We start from the raw sequence: 18,795 nt of genomic DNA, 5'->3' as shown, positions 1-18,795 counted from the left end.
CATTCTAGTCCATAGTGTATCACCATAGAGACCTACAGTGTCATTCTAGTCCATAGTGTATCACCGTAGAGACCTACAGTGTCATTCTAGTCCATAGTGTATCACCATAGAGACCTACAGTGTCATTCTAGTCCATAGTGTATCACCATAGAGACCTACAGTGTCATTCTAGTCCATAGTGTATCACCGTAGAGACCTACAGTGTCATTCTAGTCCATAGTGTATCACCATAGAGACCTACAGTGTCATTCTAGTCCATAGTGTATCACCGTAGAGACCTACAGTGTCATTCTAGTCCATAGTGTATCACCGTAGAGACCTACAGTGTCATTCTAGTCCATAGTGTATCACCATAGAGACCTACAGTGTCATTCTAGTCCATAGTGTATCACCGTAGAGACCTACAGTGTCATTCTAGTCCATAGTGTATCACCGTAGAGACCTACAGTGTCATTCTAGTCCATAGTGTATCACCGTAGAGCCCTACAGTCATTCTAGTCCATAGTGTATCACCATAGAGACCTACAGTGTCATTCTAGTCCATAGTGTATCACCGTAGAGACCTACAGTGTCATTCTAGTCCATAGTGTATCACCGTAGAGACCTACAGTGTCATTCTAGTCCATAGTGTATTGCTGTAGAGACCTACAGTGTCATTCTGGGGGGGGTGGATGGGACATATGTGGGATATAGACACCAGTGAAAACACAAAGGCACACATACGTCAGGCAGCATCTGTAAAGGGCCCATACAAACACACTGACATGATGCACAGCTGTACACAAAACACAGTTCCACCCACACGCTCTACCCTTTTCTCTCTGGTTCACATTCAAACACCGCTGCATCTGTAGCTCTCACACATAATCAATGGAACACATGCTAAAAGGCTTGAGAGCAGCAGCCTTGAGAATGAGGCCTGAGACTCACACACACACACACACACACACACACACACACACACAGCTGGCAGTTGTCTTCTTTTTTCATTAGCACTATCTCCAGTCTCTTCCAGCTTTAATTCCACTTTAATTAGAATGTTTGTTTGCTCCGTGTTGGCTCTGTCCAACCCCCACACCCACACACAGACTCACACTCACACACTGCTTGGGGAGAGGAGAAGCCGATCCCTGACAAGCAGGGGACTGTGTGCGTACGCAGGTGTGTATGTGTATGTCTCAGGCTGTTGACCCGTTGGCATAATCACATATGCTGTTGTCAAGCTTCTCAACACCACGATGTGTTCCATCTAAGGTGGCCTAGTTTAGTCATGGAAGTGGCCTTTCAAAAAGATACATGATTTCCATATGCATGAGAGCCCGTGCACAAGGAAATGGCTAGACTTGCTTTAGGTATGACTGTAATACACAACTTAAATTGTTTTGATAATATTTCATTTTCCTTATTTTACTGGTCATAATACCAGACACTTCTATCCACAGTGACAGGTAGTGTTCAGTATATGGTATGTGGCCCGTGCGGGAATCAAACCCACGACCGTGGCGTTACCAGCACTACACTCTAACCCGCTGAGCTATTGGAACTTCCTAAATAGGCGTCAAGATGAGTGCAGCCAGTGATCCGAACCTCAGAGTCTTTATGACTGGGTGGTCCACACAACTCCCCTGTCCACAGCTAACGTCGTCGTCCATCGGCATCTCTTCTCCTTCTGTTCTCCAGCCGTCTCCTATCCGTCGTTAGCAATGCCTGTACAATAGCTACTATAGCTGAGGAGTTGATTAACCACTTATCCCTCAGTAATCGCTACGTTCACAGTCTAGAGTTAACGGCTCACTGCTCACACTGAGTGAAAACACACTGCAGCTAAATAGACTTTTGACTTTTGGAAGATTGGCATTGTCTGGGTTATACACAGTGCATGCACACACTATCACAAACATACTCTTACAGCACACACACTGTGGTTAGTCCGTTTCCTTGACAACTGCCCACAGATGCCGCCATCACCATGGGGATGGTTCTGCTCAACGAGGCGGCGACGTCCAAAGGAGATGTGGGCAAGAGGAGAAGTGAGTGATTCCTTCTTATTTGTTACTGTATCACGGACTGTGTTACAGGGCCATTCAGCTGCCGGGCCCCCAAGGGCCCAAGTACTGTACTGCTGCTTTCCTTCTCTACCTGCTAGTCAACTGGTGAACTATCAGGTGGTTGGTCAGTGCTGTCCCAGGTCCCTGATTAGAAGGAGGAAATGGCCAGAAGGTTTTCTACCTTGGCTCCAGGACTACAGTTGAATAGTCCTGCTGCTGCGTTGTAATCTCTGTAGTATGAGGGGTGTGATAGTTGTGGTTAGTATAGAGAGACTTTGTATGGAAATGAAGAGGATCTCTTGTTCCACTGTCAGTGATTGGGTCACCTGCATTTGTTTATGTGTGTGTGTGTGTGTGTCTGAAAACTCAATCACACACAGCATGAAACTAGCATCCTGTTAATAATTGTTACGCTGAAAATACTGATGAGATAACGTCCTGGTCTTTGACATCAGTCACCCAATCACTCTTCAACTCTACTGTTATAGCTGCTGAGTGTGGAGTGTTCAGACACAACTTCTCCACCGAGCATGATCCAGATAAGTAAACCTAAAAACCAAATGGCTGTTAAAGGGGTGTGTTATCCCCTTAACAATGTCAAGTAAAGGCAAATGCCAGTTTTCCATTGTTACCGTCATAAGCTTTCCTTTTAGCATCAACCGCTAACAAGCCTTTGAAATGCTAATTAGCGCGCTAGGATCATGTTCCTATTATGGGGCTTAAGCCAGTGGTGGAATCAGAGGTTGGCTGAACTTTGATCTCGTGTGCTAATCCTGAAAAGCACAGCCCAGACCAAGCTGCGTAGCTAATGAGGGATATTATAATCAGGGCTTAAATTAGCTCTCACGAAGAAACAAACAGGCAGCGAAATGAAACAGTTGGATCAGCCGTTTCCCTGGTCCGGGATCAGATTTACTTTAGCGCGAGTACACGTTGAACAAAATCGATTAAAAGGCTTGATAAGATAATATCTTTAAATGTTCTCTGTAATGAGTGAAATCTTTAAAAACACTTAGCAATATAAACTGAAGGAGTGATGCAGGGCTTTATCAGATTTCTATTAGGGGGAAATCACTGACCTTTATAGCACACAGAAGCACCAATAACCGGATGTTGTGTTAATATGCACGCCACACACACACACACACCCTTCCACCATTGTTAGCATGTGTGTGTGATTGCGGTGGCTGATCAACTTGCAGCGGCTCAGTGAAAACACACACACGCACAGTGAAAACAGTGGCAGCTGCTGGGCGAAATGAAAGCTAATAGAGGCTCCATCAAACCCAGTTAACCCCAGCCTGACGAAGGCCACCGCCATAACAGGATCAGCAGCACTGGAGCCCACCCTAATGAGACTACTGTTCAATCACATAGTCACACACTGTCACTAACTACTGTTCAATCACATAGTCATACAGGCTGACACTAACTACTGTTCAATCACATAGTCACACACTGTCACTAACTACTGTTCAATCACATAGTCATACAGGCTGACACTAACTACTGTTCAATCACATAGTCATACAGGCTGACACTAACTACTGTTCAATCACATAGTCATACAGGCTGTCACTAACTACTGTTCAATCACATAGTCATACAGGCTGACACTAAATACTGTTCAATCACATAGTCATACAGGCTGACACTAACTACTGTTCAATCACATAGTCACACACTGTCACTAACTACTGTTCAATCACATAGTCATACAGGCTGACACTAACTACTGTTCAATCACATAGTCACACACTGACACTAACTACTGTTCAATCACATAGTCACACACTGACACTAACTACTGTTCAATCACATAGTCACACACTGACAATAACTACTGTTCAATCACATAGTCACACACTGACACTAACTACTGTTCAATCACATAGTCATACAGGCTGTCACTAACTACTGTTCAATCACATAGTCATACAGACGGACACTAACTACTGTTCAATCACATACTCATACAGACTGACACTAACTACTGTTCAATCACATAGTCACACACTGACACTAACTACTGTTCAATCACATAGTCACACACTGACACTAACTACTGTTCAATCACATAGTCACACACTGACAATAACTACTGTTCAATCACATAGTCACACACTGACACTAACTACTGTTCAATCACATAGTCACACACTGACACTAACTACTGTTCAATCACATAGTCACACACTGACACTAACTACTGTTCAATCACATAGTCATACAGGCTGTCACTAACTACTGTTCAATCACATAGTCATACAGACGGACACTAACTACTGTTCAATCACATACTCATACAGACTGACACTAACTACTGTTCAATCACATAGTCACACACTGACACTAACTACTGTTCAATCACATAGTCACACACTGTCACTAACTACTGTTCAATCACATAGTCATACAGGCTGACACTAACTACTGTTCAATCACATAGTCATACAGACTGACACTAACTACTGTTCAATCACATAGTCATACAGACTGACACTAACTACTGTTCAATCACATAGTCACACACTGTCACTAACTACTGTTCAATCACATAGTCACACACTGTCACTAACTACTGTTCAATCACATAGTCACACACTGACACTAACTACTGTTCAATCACATAGTCATACAGGCTGACACTAACTACTGTTCAATCACATAGTCACACACTGACACTAACTACTGTTCAATCACATAGTCACACACTGTCACTAACTACTGTTCAATCACATAGTCACACACTGTCACTAACTACTGTTCAATCACATAGTCATACAGGCTGACACTAACTACTGTTCAATCACATAGTCACACACTGACACTAACTACTGTTCAATCACATAGTCACACACTGACACTAACTACTGTTCAATCACATAGTCACACACTGACACTAACTACTGTTCAATCACATAGTCACACACTGACAATAACTACTGTTCAATCACATAGTCACACACTGACACTAACTACTGTTCAATCACATAGTCATACAGGCTGTCACTAACTACTGTTCAATCACATAGTCATACAGACGGACACTAACTACTGTTCAATCACATACTCATACAGACTGACACTAACTACTGTTCAATCACATAGTCACACACTGACACTAACTACTGTTCAATCACATAGTCACACACTGACACTAACTACTGTTCAATCACATAGTCACACACTGACAATAACTACTGTTCAATCACATAGTCACACACTGACACTAACTACTGTTCAATCACATAGTCACACACTGACACTAACTACTGTTCAATCACATAGTCACACACTGACACTAACTACTGTTCAATCACATAGTCATACAGGCTGTCACTAACTACTGTTCAATCACATAGTCATACAGACGGACACTAACTACTGTTCAATCACATACTCATACAGACTGACACTAACTACTGTTCAATCACATAGTCACACACTGACACTAACTACTGTTCAATCACATAGTCACACACTGTCACTAACTACTGTTCAATCACATAGTCATACAGGCTGACACTAACTACTGTTCAATCACATAGTCATACAGACTGACACTAACTACTGTTCAATCACATAGTCATACAGACTGACACTAACTACTGTTCAATCACATAGTCACACACTGTCACTAACTACTGTTCAATCACATAGTCACACACTGTCACTAACTACTGTTCAATCACATAGTCACACACTGACACTAACTACTGTTCAATCACATAGTCATACAGGCTGACACTAACTACTGTTCAATCACATAGTCACACACTGACACTAACTACTGTTCAATCACATAGTCACACACTGTCACTAACTACTGTTCAATCACATAGTCACACACTGTCACTAACTACTGTTCAATCACATAGTCACACACTGTCACTAACTACTGTTCAATCACATAGTCATACAGACTGACACTAACTACTGTTCAATCACATAGTCACACACTGACACTAACTACTGTTCAATCACATAGTCACACACTGACACTAACTACTGTTCAATCACATAGTCATACAGGCTGACACTAACTACTGTTCAATCACATAGTCATACAGGCTGACACTAACTACTGTTCAATCACATAGTCATACAGGCTGTCACTAACTACTGTTCAATCACATAGTCACACACTGACACTAACTACTGTTCAATCACATAGTCATACAGACTGACACTAACTACTGTTCAATCACATAGTCACACACTGTCACTAACTACTGTTCAATCACATAGTCATACAGGCTGTCACTAACTACTGTTCAATCACATAGTCACACACTCTCACTAACTACTGTTCAATCACATAGTCATACAGGCTGACACTAACTACTGTTCAATCACATAGTCACACACTGTCACTAACTACTGTTCAATCACATAGTCATACAGGCTGACACTAACTACTGTTAAATCACATAGTCATACAGGCTGACACTAACTACTGTTCAATCACATAGTCATACAGGCTGACACTAACTACTGTTCAATCACATAGTCATACAGACTGACACACATTGTCACTAACTACTGTTCAGTCACACAGACTGTCACTAACTACTGTTCAGTCACACACAGACTGTTTCTAACTACTGTTCAGTCGCACAGACTGTTTCTAACTACTGTTCAGTCGCACAGACTGTCACTAACTACTGTTCAGTCGCACAGACTGTCACTAACTACTGTTCATGTACACAGACTGACACTAACTACTGTTCAGTCGCACAGACTGTCACTAACTACTGTTCAGTCACACAGACTGACACAGACTGACACTAACTACTGTTCAGTCACACAGACTGACACAGACTGTCACTAACTACTGTTCAGTCACACACAGACTGTCACTAACTACTGTTCAGTCACACACAGACTGTCACTAACTACTGTTCAGTCACACACAGACTGTCACTAACTACTGTTCAGTCACACACAGACTGTCACTAACTACTGTTCAGTCACACACAGACTGTCACTAACTACTGTTCAGTCACACACAGACTGTCACTAACTACTGTTCAGTCACACACACTGTCACTAACTACTGTTCAGTCACACACACACTGTCACTAACTATTGTTCAGTCACACAGACATTTACTAACTACTATTCAGTCACACACAGACTGACACTAACTACTGTTCAGTCACACACAGACTGTCACTAACTACTGTTCAGTCACACACACACTGTCACTAACTACTGTTCAGTCACACAGACATTTACTAACTACTGTTCAGTCACACAGACATTTACTAACTACTGTTCAGTCACACAGACTGTCACTAACTACTGTTCAGTCACACACACTGTCACTAACTACTGTTCAGTCACGTAGTCACATGCACGCATGGATGCAAGCTCACACATTTTTAATTACATTTAAATGAATCAGCCTCAGACTGGAGCTACACACATCTCCCAGTGAAAACACACAGTCACACACATTATGCCAACAGGTCCATGAGAATGAGCAATAACACACACTTAATGAGTCACCCACAAAATATCCTGGTGTCACCACTCCCTGTCTCACCACTTATCCCACTCTCTCTCTATCTCTCCTCTCTCTGTCTCCTCTCTCTCTATCTCTCCTCTCTCTGTCTCTCCTCTCTCTGTCTCTCCTCTCTGTCTCTCTCCTCTCTGTCTCTCTCCTCTCTGTCTCCTCTTTCTCTGTCTCCTCTTTCTCTGTCTCCTCTTTCTCTGTCTCCTTTCTCTGTCTCCTTTCTCTGTCTCTCCTCTCTCTCTCTCCTCTCTCTCTCTCTCCTCTCTGTCTCTCTCCTCTCTGTCTCTCCTCTCTCTGTCTCTCCTCTCTCTGTCTCTCCTCTCTCTCTGTCTCCTCTCTCTGTCTCCTCTCTCTCTGTCTCTCCTCTCTCTGTCTCTCTCTCGTCTCTCCTCTCTCTGTCTCCTCTCTCTCTGTCTCTCCTCTCTCTCTCTCTCTCTCTCTGTCTCTGTCTCCTCTCTCTCTGTCTCCTCTCTCTGTCTCTGTCTCCTCTCTCTCTGTCTCCTCTCTCTGTCTCTGTCTCCTCTCTCTGTCAGTGTCTCCTCTCTCTGTCTCTGTCTCCTCTCTCTCTCTCCTCTCTCTCTCCTCTCTCTGTCTCTCCTCTCTCTGTCTCTCCTCTCTCTGTCTCTCCTCTCTCTGTCTCCTCTCTCTCTGTCTCCTCTCTCTCTGTCTCCTCTCTCACTGTCTCCTCTCTCTCTGTCTCCTCTCTCTCTCTCTCTCTCTGTCTCTCCTCTCTCTGTCTCTCCTCTCTCTGTCTCTCCTCTCTCTCTGTCTCCTCTCTCTCTGTCTCCTCTCTCTGTGTCCTCTGTCTCCTCTGTCTCTCCTCTCTCTGTCTCTCCTCTCTCTGTCTCTCCTCTCTCTCTCCTCTCTCTGTCTCTCCTCTCTCTGTCTCTCCTCTCTCTGTCTCCTCTCTCTCTGTCTCCTCTCTCTCTCTGTCTCTTCTCACTCTGTCTCCTCTCTCTGTCTCCTCTCTCTCTGTCTCCTCTCTCTCTGTCTCCTCTCTCTCTGTCTATCCTCTCTCTCTGTCTCTCCTCTCTCTCTGTCTCTCCTCTCTCTTTCTCCTCTCTCTCTGTCTTCTCTCTCTCTGTCTCTCTCAATTCAATTTCAGTCTCTCTTTCTGTCTGTCTTTCTGTCTCGCTCTCTGTTTCGCTCTTTGTCTCTTTCTCTGTCCTTCTGTCTCTCTCTGTCCCTCTGTCTCTGTTCTTCTTTATTTCTCTCTCTCTCTCTTTCTCTCTTTCTCTCTCTCTCTCTGTGTGTCTCTGTCTCTCTGTCCTCTCTCATTCAATTATATCACCTCAGTCAATGCATACTTCAAAGGAGTGAGATTCCACTCTCCTATTTAGAAACCACCACGGTGTGAACAAGGCTAGGACCAGATAGATGTTCTTCAATACCAGAAGTCATTTCTCTCTGCTATTAACAGTACAGTAGAGCTAAATATCAGGATGTTCCAGAAATGCTGTACTGCTTGGAGAAATATGTAAACCGGTGTACAGGGCAATAACATGGTGAACAATAAAAAGCACATTCGTCTCAACACTGTACTGTTGCCTATGTCAGAATATGTGATGTGTGTCTGAGCATGTGTCCATCTCTCTCTGTGGGGGTGAGAATATGTTTTCCAGAAGGGACATCCCACATGAGGCATACACACACATGTATACACAAACACTCCTCCTCCTCATATCTTCTCTCTCCTCCTTCCCCTTTTCTCTTCTCCTTCCCCTGCTCCTCTCTCCTCCTTCCCCTTCTCTCTCCTCCTTCCCCTGCTCCTCTCCTCCTCCTTCCCCTTCTCTCTCCTCCTTCCCCTGCTCCTCTCTCCTCCTCCTTCCCCTGCTCCTCTCCTCCTCCTTCCCCTTCTCTCTCCTCCTTCCCCTGCTCCTCTCTCCTCCTCCTTCCCCTGCTCCTCTCTCCTCCTCCTTCCCCTGCTCCTCTCTCCTCCTTCCCCTTCTCTCTCCTCCTTCCCCTTCTCTCTCCTCCTTCCCTGCTCCTCTCTCCTCCTCCTTCCCCTGCTCCTCTCCTCCTCCTTCCCCTTCTCTCTCCTCCTTCCCTGCTCCTCTCTCCTCCTCCTTCCCCTGCTCCTCTCTCCTCCTCCTTCCCCTGCTCCTCTCTCCTCCTCCTTCCCCTGCTCCTCTCTCCTACTTCCCCTGCTCCTCTCTCCTACTTCCCCTGCTCCTCTCTCCTACTTCCCCTGCTCCTCTCTCCTCATCCTTCCCCTGCTCCTCTCTCCTCCTCCTTCCCCTACTCCTCTCTCTTCCTTCCCCTGCTCCTCTCTCCTCCTACTTCCCCTGCTCCTCTCTCCTCCTCCTTCCCCTGCTCCTCTCTCCTCCTCCTTCCCCTGCTCCTCTCTCCTCCTCCTTCCCCTGCTCCTCTCTCTTCTCCTTCTCCTGCTCCTCTCTCCTCCTCCTTCCCCTGCTCCTCTCTCCTCCTCCTTCCCCTGCTCCTCTCTCTTCTCCTTCCCCTGCTCCTCTCTCTTCTCCTTCTCCTGCTCCTCTCTCCTCCTCCTTCCCCTGCTCCTCTCTTCTCCTCCTTCCCCATGCTCCTCTCTCCTCCTTCCCCATGCTCCTCTCTCCTCCTCCTTCCCCATGCTCCTCTCTCCTCCTCCTTCCCCTGCTCCTCTCTCTTCTCCTTCCCCTGCTCCTCTCTCCTCCTCCTTCCCCTGCTCCTCTCTCTTCTCCTTCCCCTGCTCCTCTCTCCTCCTCCTTCCCCTGCTCCTCTCTTCTCCTCCTTCTCCTGCTCCTCTCTCCTCCTCCTTCCCCTGCTCCTCTCTCCTCCTCCTTCCCCTGCTCCTCTCTCTTCTCCTTCCCCTGCTCCTCTCTCTTCTCCTTCCCTGCTCCTCTCTCCTCCTCCTTCCCCTGCTCCTCTCTTCTCCCACTCTGTGTGTGTCCGTGTGTGTGTAAGGGGTCTCCTCACAGCAGGGGGAGGTACAGAGGTACCATGGCATGTTTCCCCAGCTAATGTTTTATGACTGAGTCGTGCCCCCCCCCCCCACACACACACACACACACACACACACACACACACATTACAGCCCCTTCCCCTTCCAGTCCGCTAGACTCACTGAGGTAGTTCCAGTGGAACCCACATGCTGCATACATAATGACATGACATTATCATTTGTATAAGCATGATGGATATTTGCATAACTGTCCATTAAGTCTGGCAGATGTGAAGAGGCCGGCACTCAGTCCACTCTTCCTTTAATTAACACCAGAGAGATGAACCCTGACCCCCACGTTGTGTGTGTGTGTGTGTGTGTGTGTGTGTGTGTGTGTGTGTGTGTGTGTGTGTGTGTGTGTGTGTGTGTGTGTGTGTGTGTGTGTGTGTGTGTGTGTGTGTGTGTGTGTGTGTGTGTGTGTGTGTATGTGTGCTGGAGTGTAATGTAAACATGATTAATACAGAGCTTCAGAGGCCCACTGTTGTAGTTCTACTGAGACCGGACACACACACATAGATGTACACACACACAGATGTACACAAGCAGTTATCCTTGAGATATCGGTAATTAAAATGCAAAACAAGGTGTTTGTAACATGTCCAGTGGCAGTCCTTCATCCGTCTGCAACGTGTCGACCGACAGCACATGGAGAAAACAAGCCCCTTTTTAAGTTTGTCTCTCAGCTAGAACTGTCGGGCCGTTAAATCAGCAGAAACACCCATCATTCACATTGCATTAGACTCACACAGCATGAGTCCCAAATGGCACCCTGTTCCCTCCCTTTGGGCCTTGGTCAAACGTAGTGTTTGGGACGATGTCGTAGTGACTAATTTTCATAGAAACACGTTATTAAAAAAAATCGATATGATTGTAAAAACCACAGGCTGGTAAACGTCAGAATATAAGCCTCAGTGATGATTATGAAGAGCTTACATTACAATTTGACATGGACATTAGTTCCTCTCAGCCCTGGCTTCAGCCCATAGCTAAGTAGAGGACTGTTGAAGGATCTCAGTGCTGACATCAGATCCATTCAATAGGCCCTCCACACACCCTTTACACTTACCACTGTCTTCTAGCTAGTTATACTACCAGACAACATACTGCAGTGGGGAATATGGCCGAGGGAGAGAGAGCGAATCATTCTCATCTTTTGTCATTGAGGTGATTTTAACAGTCCAGTCATCTTTTGTCATTGAGGTGTTTTTAACCGTCCCAAAATAACTATAAATTGCCTCGTTAGCATACTAAAGGGGTGAACACGTGTGTGTGTGTGGGGTAGTGTGTGTGTATGTGTGTGTGTGTGTGTGTGTGTGTGTGTGTGTGTGTGTGTGTGTGTGTGTGTGTGTGTGTGTGTGTGTGTGTGTGTGTGTGTGTGTGTGTGTAATGTTGTGCTGTGTGTTTCAGTTATCTGCCTGGTGGGACTGGGCCTGGTCGTGTTCTTCTTCAGCTTCCTGCTGTCTATCTTCAGGTCCAAGTACCACGGCTACCCCTACAGGTAACACACACACACCTGGACTTCACCATTTACCAAGGTCATTCACACAATTAGGGCCAGGAGTTTTCCTGGACACGTGACTTAACCAGGAAAACGTCTGTGCCAGAGTTTTTCCAGGTGAGGTGGTCTGGATAAACTCCTGGCCCTACATAGTGAATGAATAGAGTACTTCACTCCAGGTCTCCAGGGGATCTACATTGAATCAGGGGTGGCTAAGTTCACACCATCCACCCTCTAACATGGAACACATCCAGACACTTTTCACCCAGAACATCCCAGTGTTGCATTTTTTCCTAACCGAGCCAACCCAAAATGCACCTGGAAGTCAACTTCACCCACTTTAGAACGTCGTCAGATGAGTCGTCAGATGAGTCGTCAGATGCTTTATCCCAAAAAAGAAGCTGAGTGAAGGATTTTGTCAGCCTCGGCTCGAATCAACGGCTTCGCCCCAAATAGCGCCCATTTTTCTTTTATGGGCACTACTTTTGTCCAGGACCCGTAGAGATCTGGTAGGGTACCATTTAGGACACATCCAGATTCTCCAGATATCAGAATATAGATGCCTTCAAGTAACACCCTTAATCATCAAAACAACAGTTAGCAGCACGCAGTCCGAGAGAACTTCTGAACAACACTTAATACAGTCAGATCGCAATGAAATCTACTGAATGACACTTAATACAGTCAGATCGCAATGAAATCTACTGAACAACACTTAATAATACAGTCAGATCACAATGAAATCTACTGAACAACACTTAATAATACAGTCAGATCACAATGAAATCTACTGAACAACACTTAATAATACAGTCAGATCACAATGAAATCTACTGAACAACACTTAATAATACAGTCAGATCACAATGAAATCTACTGAACGACACTTAATACAGTCAGATCACAATGAAATCTACTGAACGACACTTAATAATACAGTCAGATCACAATGAAATCTACTGAACGACACTTAATACAGTCAGGTCACAATGAAATCTACTGAACAACACTTAATAATACAGTCAGATCACAATGAAATCTACTGAACAACACTTAATAATACAGTCAGATCACAATGAAATCTACTGAACAACACTTAATACAGTCAGATCGCAATGAAATCTACTGAACGACACTTAATACAGTCAGATCACAATGAAATCTACTGAATGACACTTAATACAGTCAGATCGCAATGAAATCTACTGAATGACACTTAATACAGTCAGATCGCAATGAAATCTACTGAACAACACTTAATAATACAGTCAGATCACAATGAAATCTACTGAACGACACTTAATAATACAGTCAGATCACAATGAAATCTACTGAACGACACTTAATACAGTCAGGTCACAATGAAATCTACTGAACAACACTTAATAATACAGTCAGATCACAATGAAATCTACTGAACAACACTTAATAATACAGTCAGATCACAATGAAATCTACTGAACAACACTTAATACAGTCAGATCGCAATGAAATCTACTGAACGACACTTAATACAGTCAGATCACAATGAAATCTACTGAATGACACTTAATACAGTCAGATCGCAATGAAATCTACTGAATGACACTTAATACAGTCAGATCGCAATGAAATCTACTGAACAACACTTAATAATACAGTCAGATCACAATGAAATCTACTGAACAACACTTAATAATACAGTCAGATCACAATGAAATCTACTGAACAACACTTAATAATAGTCAGATCACAATGAAATCTACTGAACAACACTTAATAATACAGTCAGATCACAATGAAATCTACTGAACAACACTTAATACAGTCAGATCGCAATGAAATCTACTGAACGACACTTAATACAGTCAGATCACAATGAAATCTACTGAATGACACTTAATACAGTCAGATCGCAATGAAATCTCCTGAATGACACTTAATACAGTCAGATCGCAATGAAATCTACTGAACAACACTTAATAATACAGTCAGATCACAATGAAATCTACTGAACAACACTTAATAATAGTCAGATCACAATGAAATCTACTGAACAACACTTAATACAGTCAGATCGCAATGAAATCTACTGAACGACACTTAATACAGTCAGATCGCAATGTAATCTACAGAACGACACTTAATACAGTCAGGTCACAATGAAATCTACTGAACGACACTTAATAATACAGTCAGATCACAATGAAATCTACTGAACGACACTTAATAATACAGTCAGATCACAATGAAATCTACTGAACAACACTTAATAATACAGTCAGATCACAATGAAATCTACTGAACGACACTTAATACAGTCAGGTCACAATGAAATCTACTGAACAACACTTAATAATACAGTCAGATCACAATGAAATCTACTGAACAACACTTAATACAGTCAGATCGCAATGAAATCTACTGAACGACACTTAATACAGTCAGATCGCAATGTAATCTACAGAACGACACTTAATACAGTCAGGTCACAATGAAATCTACTGAACGACACTTAATAATACAGTCAGATCACAATGAAATCTACTGAACGACACTTAATAATACAGTCAGATCACAATGAAATCTACTGAACGACACTTAATAATACAGTCAGATCACAATGAAATCTACTGAACGACACTTAATAATACAGTCAGATCACAATGAAATCTACTGAACGACACTTAATACAGTCAGGTCACAATGAAATCTACTGAACGACACTTAATACAGTCAGATCACAATGAAATCTACTGAACGACACTTAATACAGTCAGATCACAATGAAATCTACTGAACGACACTTAATACAGTCAGATCACAATGAAATCTTCTGAACGACACTTAATACAGTCAGATCACAATGAAATCTACTGAACAACACTTAATAATACAGTCAGATCACAATGAAATCTACTGAACAACACTTAATAATACAGTCAGATCACAATGAAATCTACTGAACACCACTTAATACAGTCAGATCGCAATGAAATCTACTGAACGACACTTAATACAGTCAGATCGCCAAGAAATCTACAGAACGACACTTAATACAGTCAGATCGCAATGTAATCTACAGAACGACACTTAATACAGTCAGATCGCAATGTAATCTACTGAACGACACTTAATACAGTCAGATCGCAATGAAATCAACTGAACGACACTTAATACAGTCAGATCACAATGAAATTTACTGAACAACACTTAATAATACAGTCAGATCACAATGAAATCTACTGAACAACACTTAATACAGTCAGATCACAATGAAATCTACTGAACAACACTTATTACAGTCAGGTCACAATGAAATCTACTGAACGACACTTAATACAGTCAGATCACAATGAAATCTACTGAACGGCACTTAATACAGTCAGATCACAATGAAATCTACTGAACGACACTTAATAATACAGTCAGATCACAATGAAATCTACTGAACGACACTTAATAATACAGTCAGATCACAATGAAATCTACTGAACAACACTTAATAATACAGTCAGATCACAATGAAATCTACTGAACGACACTTAATAATACAGTCAGATCACAATGAAATCTACTGAACGACACTTAATACAGTCAGATCACAATGAAATCTACTGAACGACACTTAATACAGTCAGATCACAATGAAATTTACTGAACAACACTTAATAATACAGTCAGATCACAATGAAATCTACTGAACAACACTTAATAATACAGTCAGATCACAATGAAATCTACTGAACAACACTTATTACAGTCAGGTCACAATGAAATCTACTGAACGACACTTAATACAGTCAGATCACAATGAAATCTACTGAACGACACTTAATACAGTCAGATCACAATGAAATCTACTGAACGGCACTTAATACAGTCAGATCACAATGAAATCTACTGAACGACACTTAATAATACAGTCAGATCACAATGAAATCTACTGAACGACACTTAATAATACAGTCAGATCACAATGAAATCTACTGAACGACACTTAATAATACAGTCAGATCACAATGAAATCTACTGAACAACACTTAATAATACAGTCAGATCACAATGAAATCTACTGAACAACACTTAATAATACAGTCAGATCACAATGAAATCTACTGAACAACACTTAATACAGTCAGATCGCAATGAAATCTACTGAACGACACTTAATACAGTCAGATCGCAATGTAATCTACAGAACGACACTTAATACAGTCAGGTCGCAATGAAATCTACTGAACGACACTTAATAATACAGTCAGGTCACAATGAAATCTACTGAACGACACTTAATAATACAGTCAGATCACAATGAAATCTACTGAACGACACTTAATAATACAGTCAGATCACAATGAAATCTACTGAACGACACTTAATAATACAGTCAGATCACAATGAAATCTACTGAACGACACTTAATACAGTCAGGTCACAATGAAATCTACTGAACGACACTTAATACAGTCAGATCACAATGAAATCTACTGAACGACACTTAATACAGTCAGATCACAATGAAATCTACTGAACGACACTTAATACTGTCAGATCACAATGAAATCTACTGAACGACACTTAATACAGTCAGATCACAATGAAATCTACTGAACGACACTTAATAATACAGTCAGATCACAATGAAATCTACTGAACGACACTTAATACAGTCAGATCACAATGAAATCTACTGAACAACACTTAATAATACAGTCAGATCACAATGAAATCTACTGAACAACACTTAATAATACAGTCAGATCACAATGAAATCTACTGAACAACACTTATTACAGTCAGGTCACAATGAAATCTACTGAACGACACTTAATACAGTCAGATCACAATGAAATCTACTGAACGACACTTAATACAGTCAGATCACAATGAAATCTACTGAACGGCACTTAATACAGTCAGATCACAATGAAATCTACTGAACGACACTTAATACAGTCAGATCACAATGAAATCTACTGAACGACACTTAATACAGTCAGATCGCAGTTGACTTAGTGTCACACACTAACTGGCTAGTGGTCTGTAATCACACGCTCTGTCTCTCTGTCTCTCTCTTTTTCAGCTTCCTTATAAAGTGAGTCTGAGGCGCCGTCTTCAGAGTGAAGGGTGAAGAGGCTACTTGATGCTGCTAGCTGAGAGGCTGCAGACACGGGGACAGGGTGCATGGGGTGGGAGGTTCATTTCAACTGCTGTACTCAATCTACTTAATAAATGATAATGTGACAAACTGAGAAAAGAGACACTCCTACCTATCTGATTAGTACCGTTATATCACACACACCTGTTCTGAAGGAGTTGAGCTCTTGAGGTCTGAATGTGTTTTATTTGACAGTGTCTGACCAAATGACAGAGAGACAGAGAGAGGGACAGAGAGAGGGACAGAGAGAGGGACAGAGAGAGCCAGAGAGAGAGAGAGAGGACAGGAGAGGAGAGGAGAAGAGGAAAGAGAGCGAGACATGCAGAGGAGAAGAGGAAAGAGAGCGAGACATGCAGAGGAGAAGAGGAAAGAGAGCGAGACATGCAGAGGAGAAGAGGAAAGAGAGCGAGACATGCAGAGGAGAAGAGGAAAGAGAGCGAGATATGCAGAGGAGAAGAGGAAAGAGAGCGAGACATGCAGAGGAGAAGAGGAAAGAGAGCGAGATATGCAGAGGAGAAGAGGAAAGAGAGCGAGACATGCAGAGGAGAAGAGGAAAGAGAGCGAGATATGCAGAGGAGAAGAGGAAAGAGAGCGAGACATGCAGAGGAGAAGAGGAAAGAGAGCGAGACATGAAAAGGAGAAGAGGAAAGAGAGCGAGACATGAAAAGGAGAAGAGGAAAGAGAGCGAGATATGCAGAGGAGAAGAGGAAAGAGAGCGAGACATGCAGAGGAGAAGAGGAAAGAGAGCGAGACATGCAGAGGAGAAGAGGAAAGAGAGCGAGACATGCAGAGGAGAAGAGGAAAGAGAGCGAGACATGAAGAGGAAAGAGAGCGAGACATGAAGAGAAGAGGAAAGAGAGCGAGACATGCAGAGGAGAAGAGGAAAGAGCGAGACATGCAGAGGAGAAGAGGAAAGAGAGCGAGATATGCAGAGGAGAAGAGGAAAGAGAGCGAGACATGCAGAGGAGAAGAGGAAAGAGAGCGAGACATGCAGAGGAGAAGAGGAAAGAGAGCGAGACATGAAGAGAAGAGGAAAGAGAGCGAGACATGCAGAGGAGAAGAGGAAAGAGCGAGACATGCAGAGGAGAAGAGAGAAAAGGATGTAGAGAGACAGAAGGTTAGGTAGGTGTGTGTGAGAGAATCAGCTGCAGCTGATGACTGAAGAATGAACGTAGGTAAACGTGGTGACGTAGAAGGTGTGTGTTTCTCTCTCATCTACTGTTCTAGACAGTAGAGCTGCAGCACTGGAGGCTGCTGAGGGGAGGACGGCTCATAATAAGGGCTGGAAAACCACGTGTTTGATGCCATTCCATTGACTCCATTCCAGCCATTACTATGAGCCGTCCTCCCCTCAGCAGCCTCCTCTGGTGCACCATCACTAGTAGTTATAGAGTATGCAGTGATACAGTCAATATTACAACAGTACCACATCAACATCAAATCACATGTTATTTGTCCCATGCTTCGTAAACAACAGGTGTAGACTAACAGTGAAATGCTTACTTATGGGCTCTCACCCGTAAGAGAAAACAAAAAATAATAACAAGAACTTGGCTATATTCACGGCAAAGGAGGCTGCTGAGGGGAGGACAGATCATAGTAATGGCCGTAACAGAGCAAATGGAATGGCGTCAAACAAACCATGGAAACCAT

General features: G+C 43.0%; 1 protein-coding gene across 1 annotated transcript in view; it reads left to right on the top strand.

Moving 5' to 3' along the window:
* LOC123742415 (tumor suppressor candidate 3) overlaps positions 1-17,236 on the top strand; it is a 118,469-nt gene extending 101,233 nt beyond the window's left edge. Inside the window, exons 8-10 of the mRNA XM_045716436.1 lie at positions 1,956-2,030; positions 11,912-12,002; positions 17,068-17,236. Coding sequence (XP_045572392.1) covers positions 1,956-2,030; positions 11,912-12,002; positions 17,068-17,083 — 182 coding nt within the window. The 3' untranslated portion in view covers positions 17,084-17,236. The remainder of the gene's footprint in view (positions 1-1,955; positions 2,031-11,911; positions 12,003-17,067) is intronic.
* The last annotated feature ends 1,559 nt before the right edge of the window (positions 17,237-18,795 follow it).

The sequence above is a fragment of the Salmo salar genome, chromosome ssa04 (genome assembly GCF_905237065.1).
Source record: "Salmo salar chromosome ssa04, Ssal_v3.1, whole genome shotgun sequence".
Lineage (NCBI taxonomy): Eukaryota > Metazoa > Chordata > Actinopteri > Salmoniformes > Salmonidae > Salmo > Salmo salar.
This window is presented reverse-complemented; position numbering and strand designations above follow the sequence as displayed.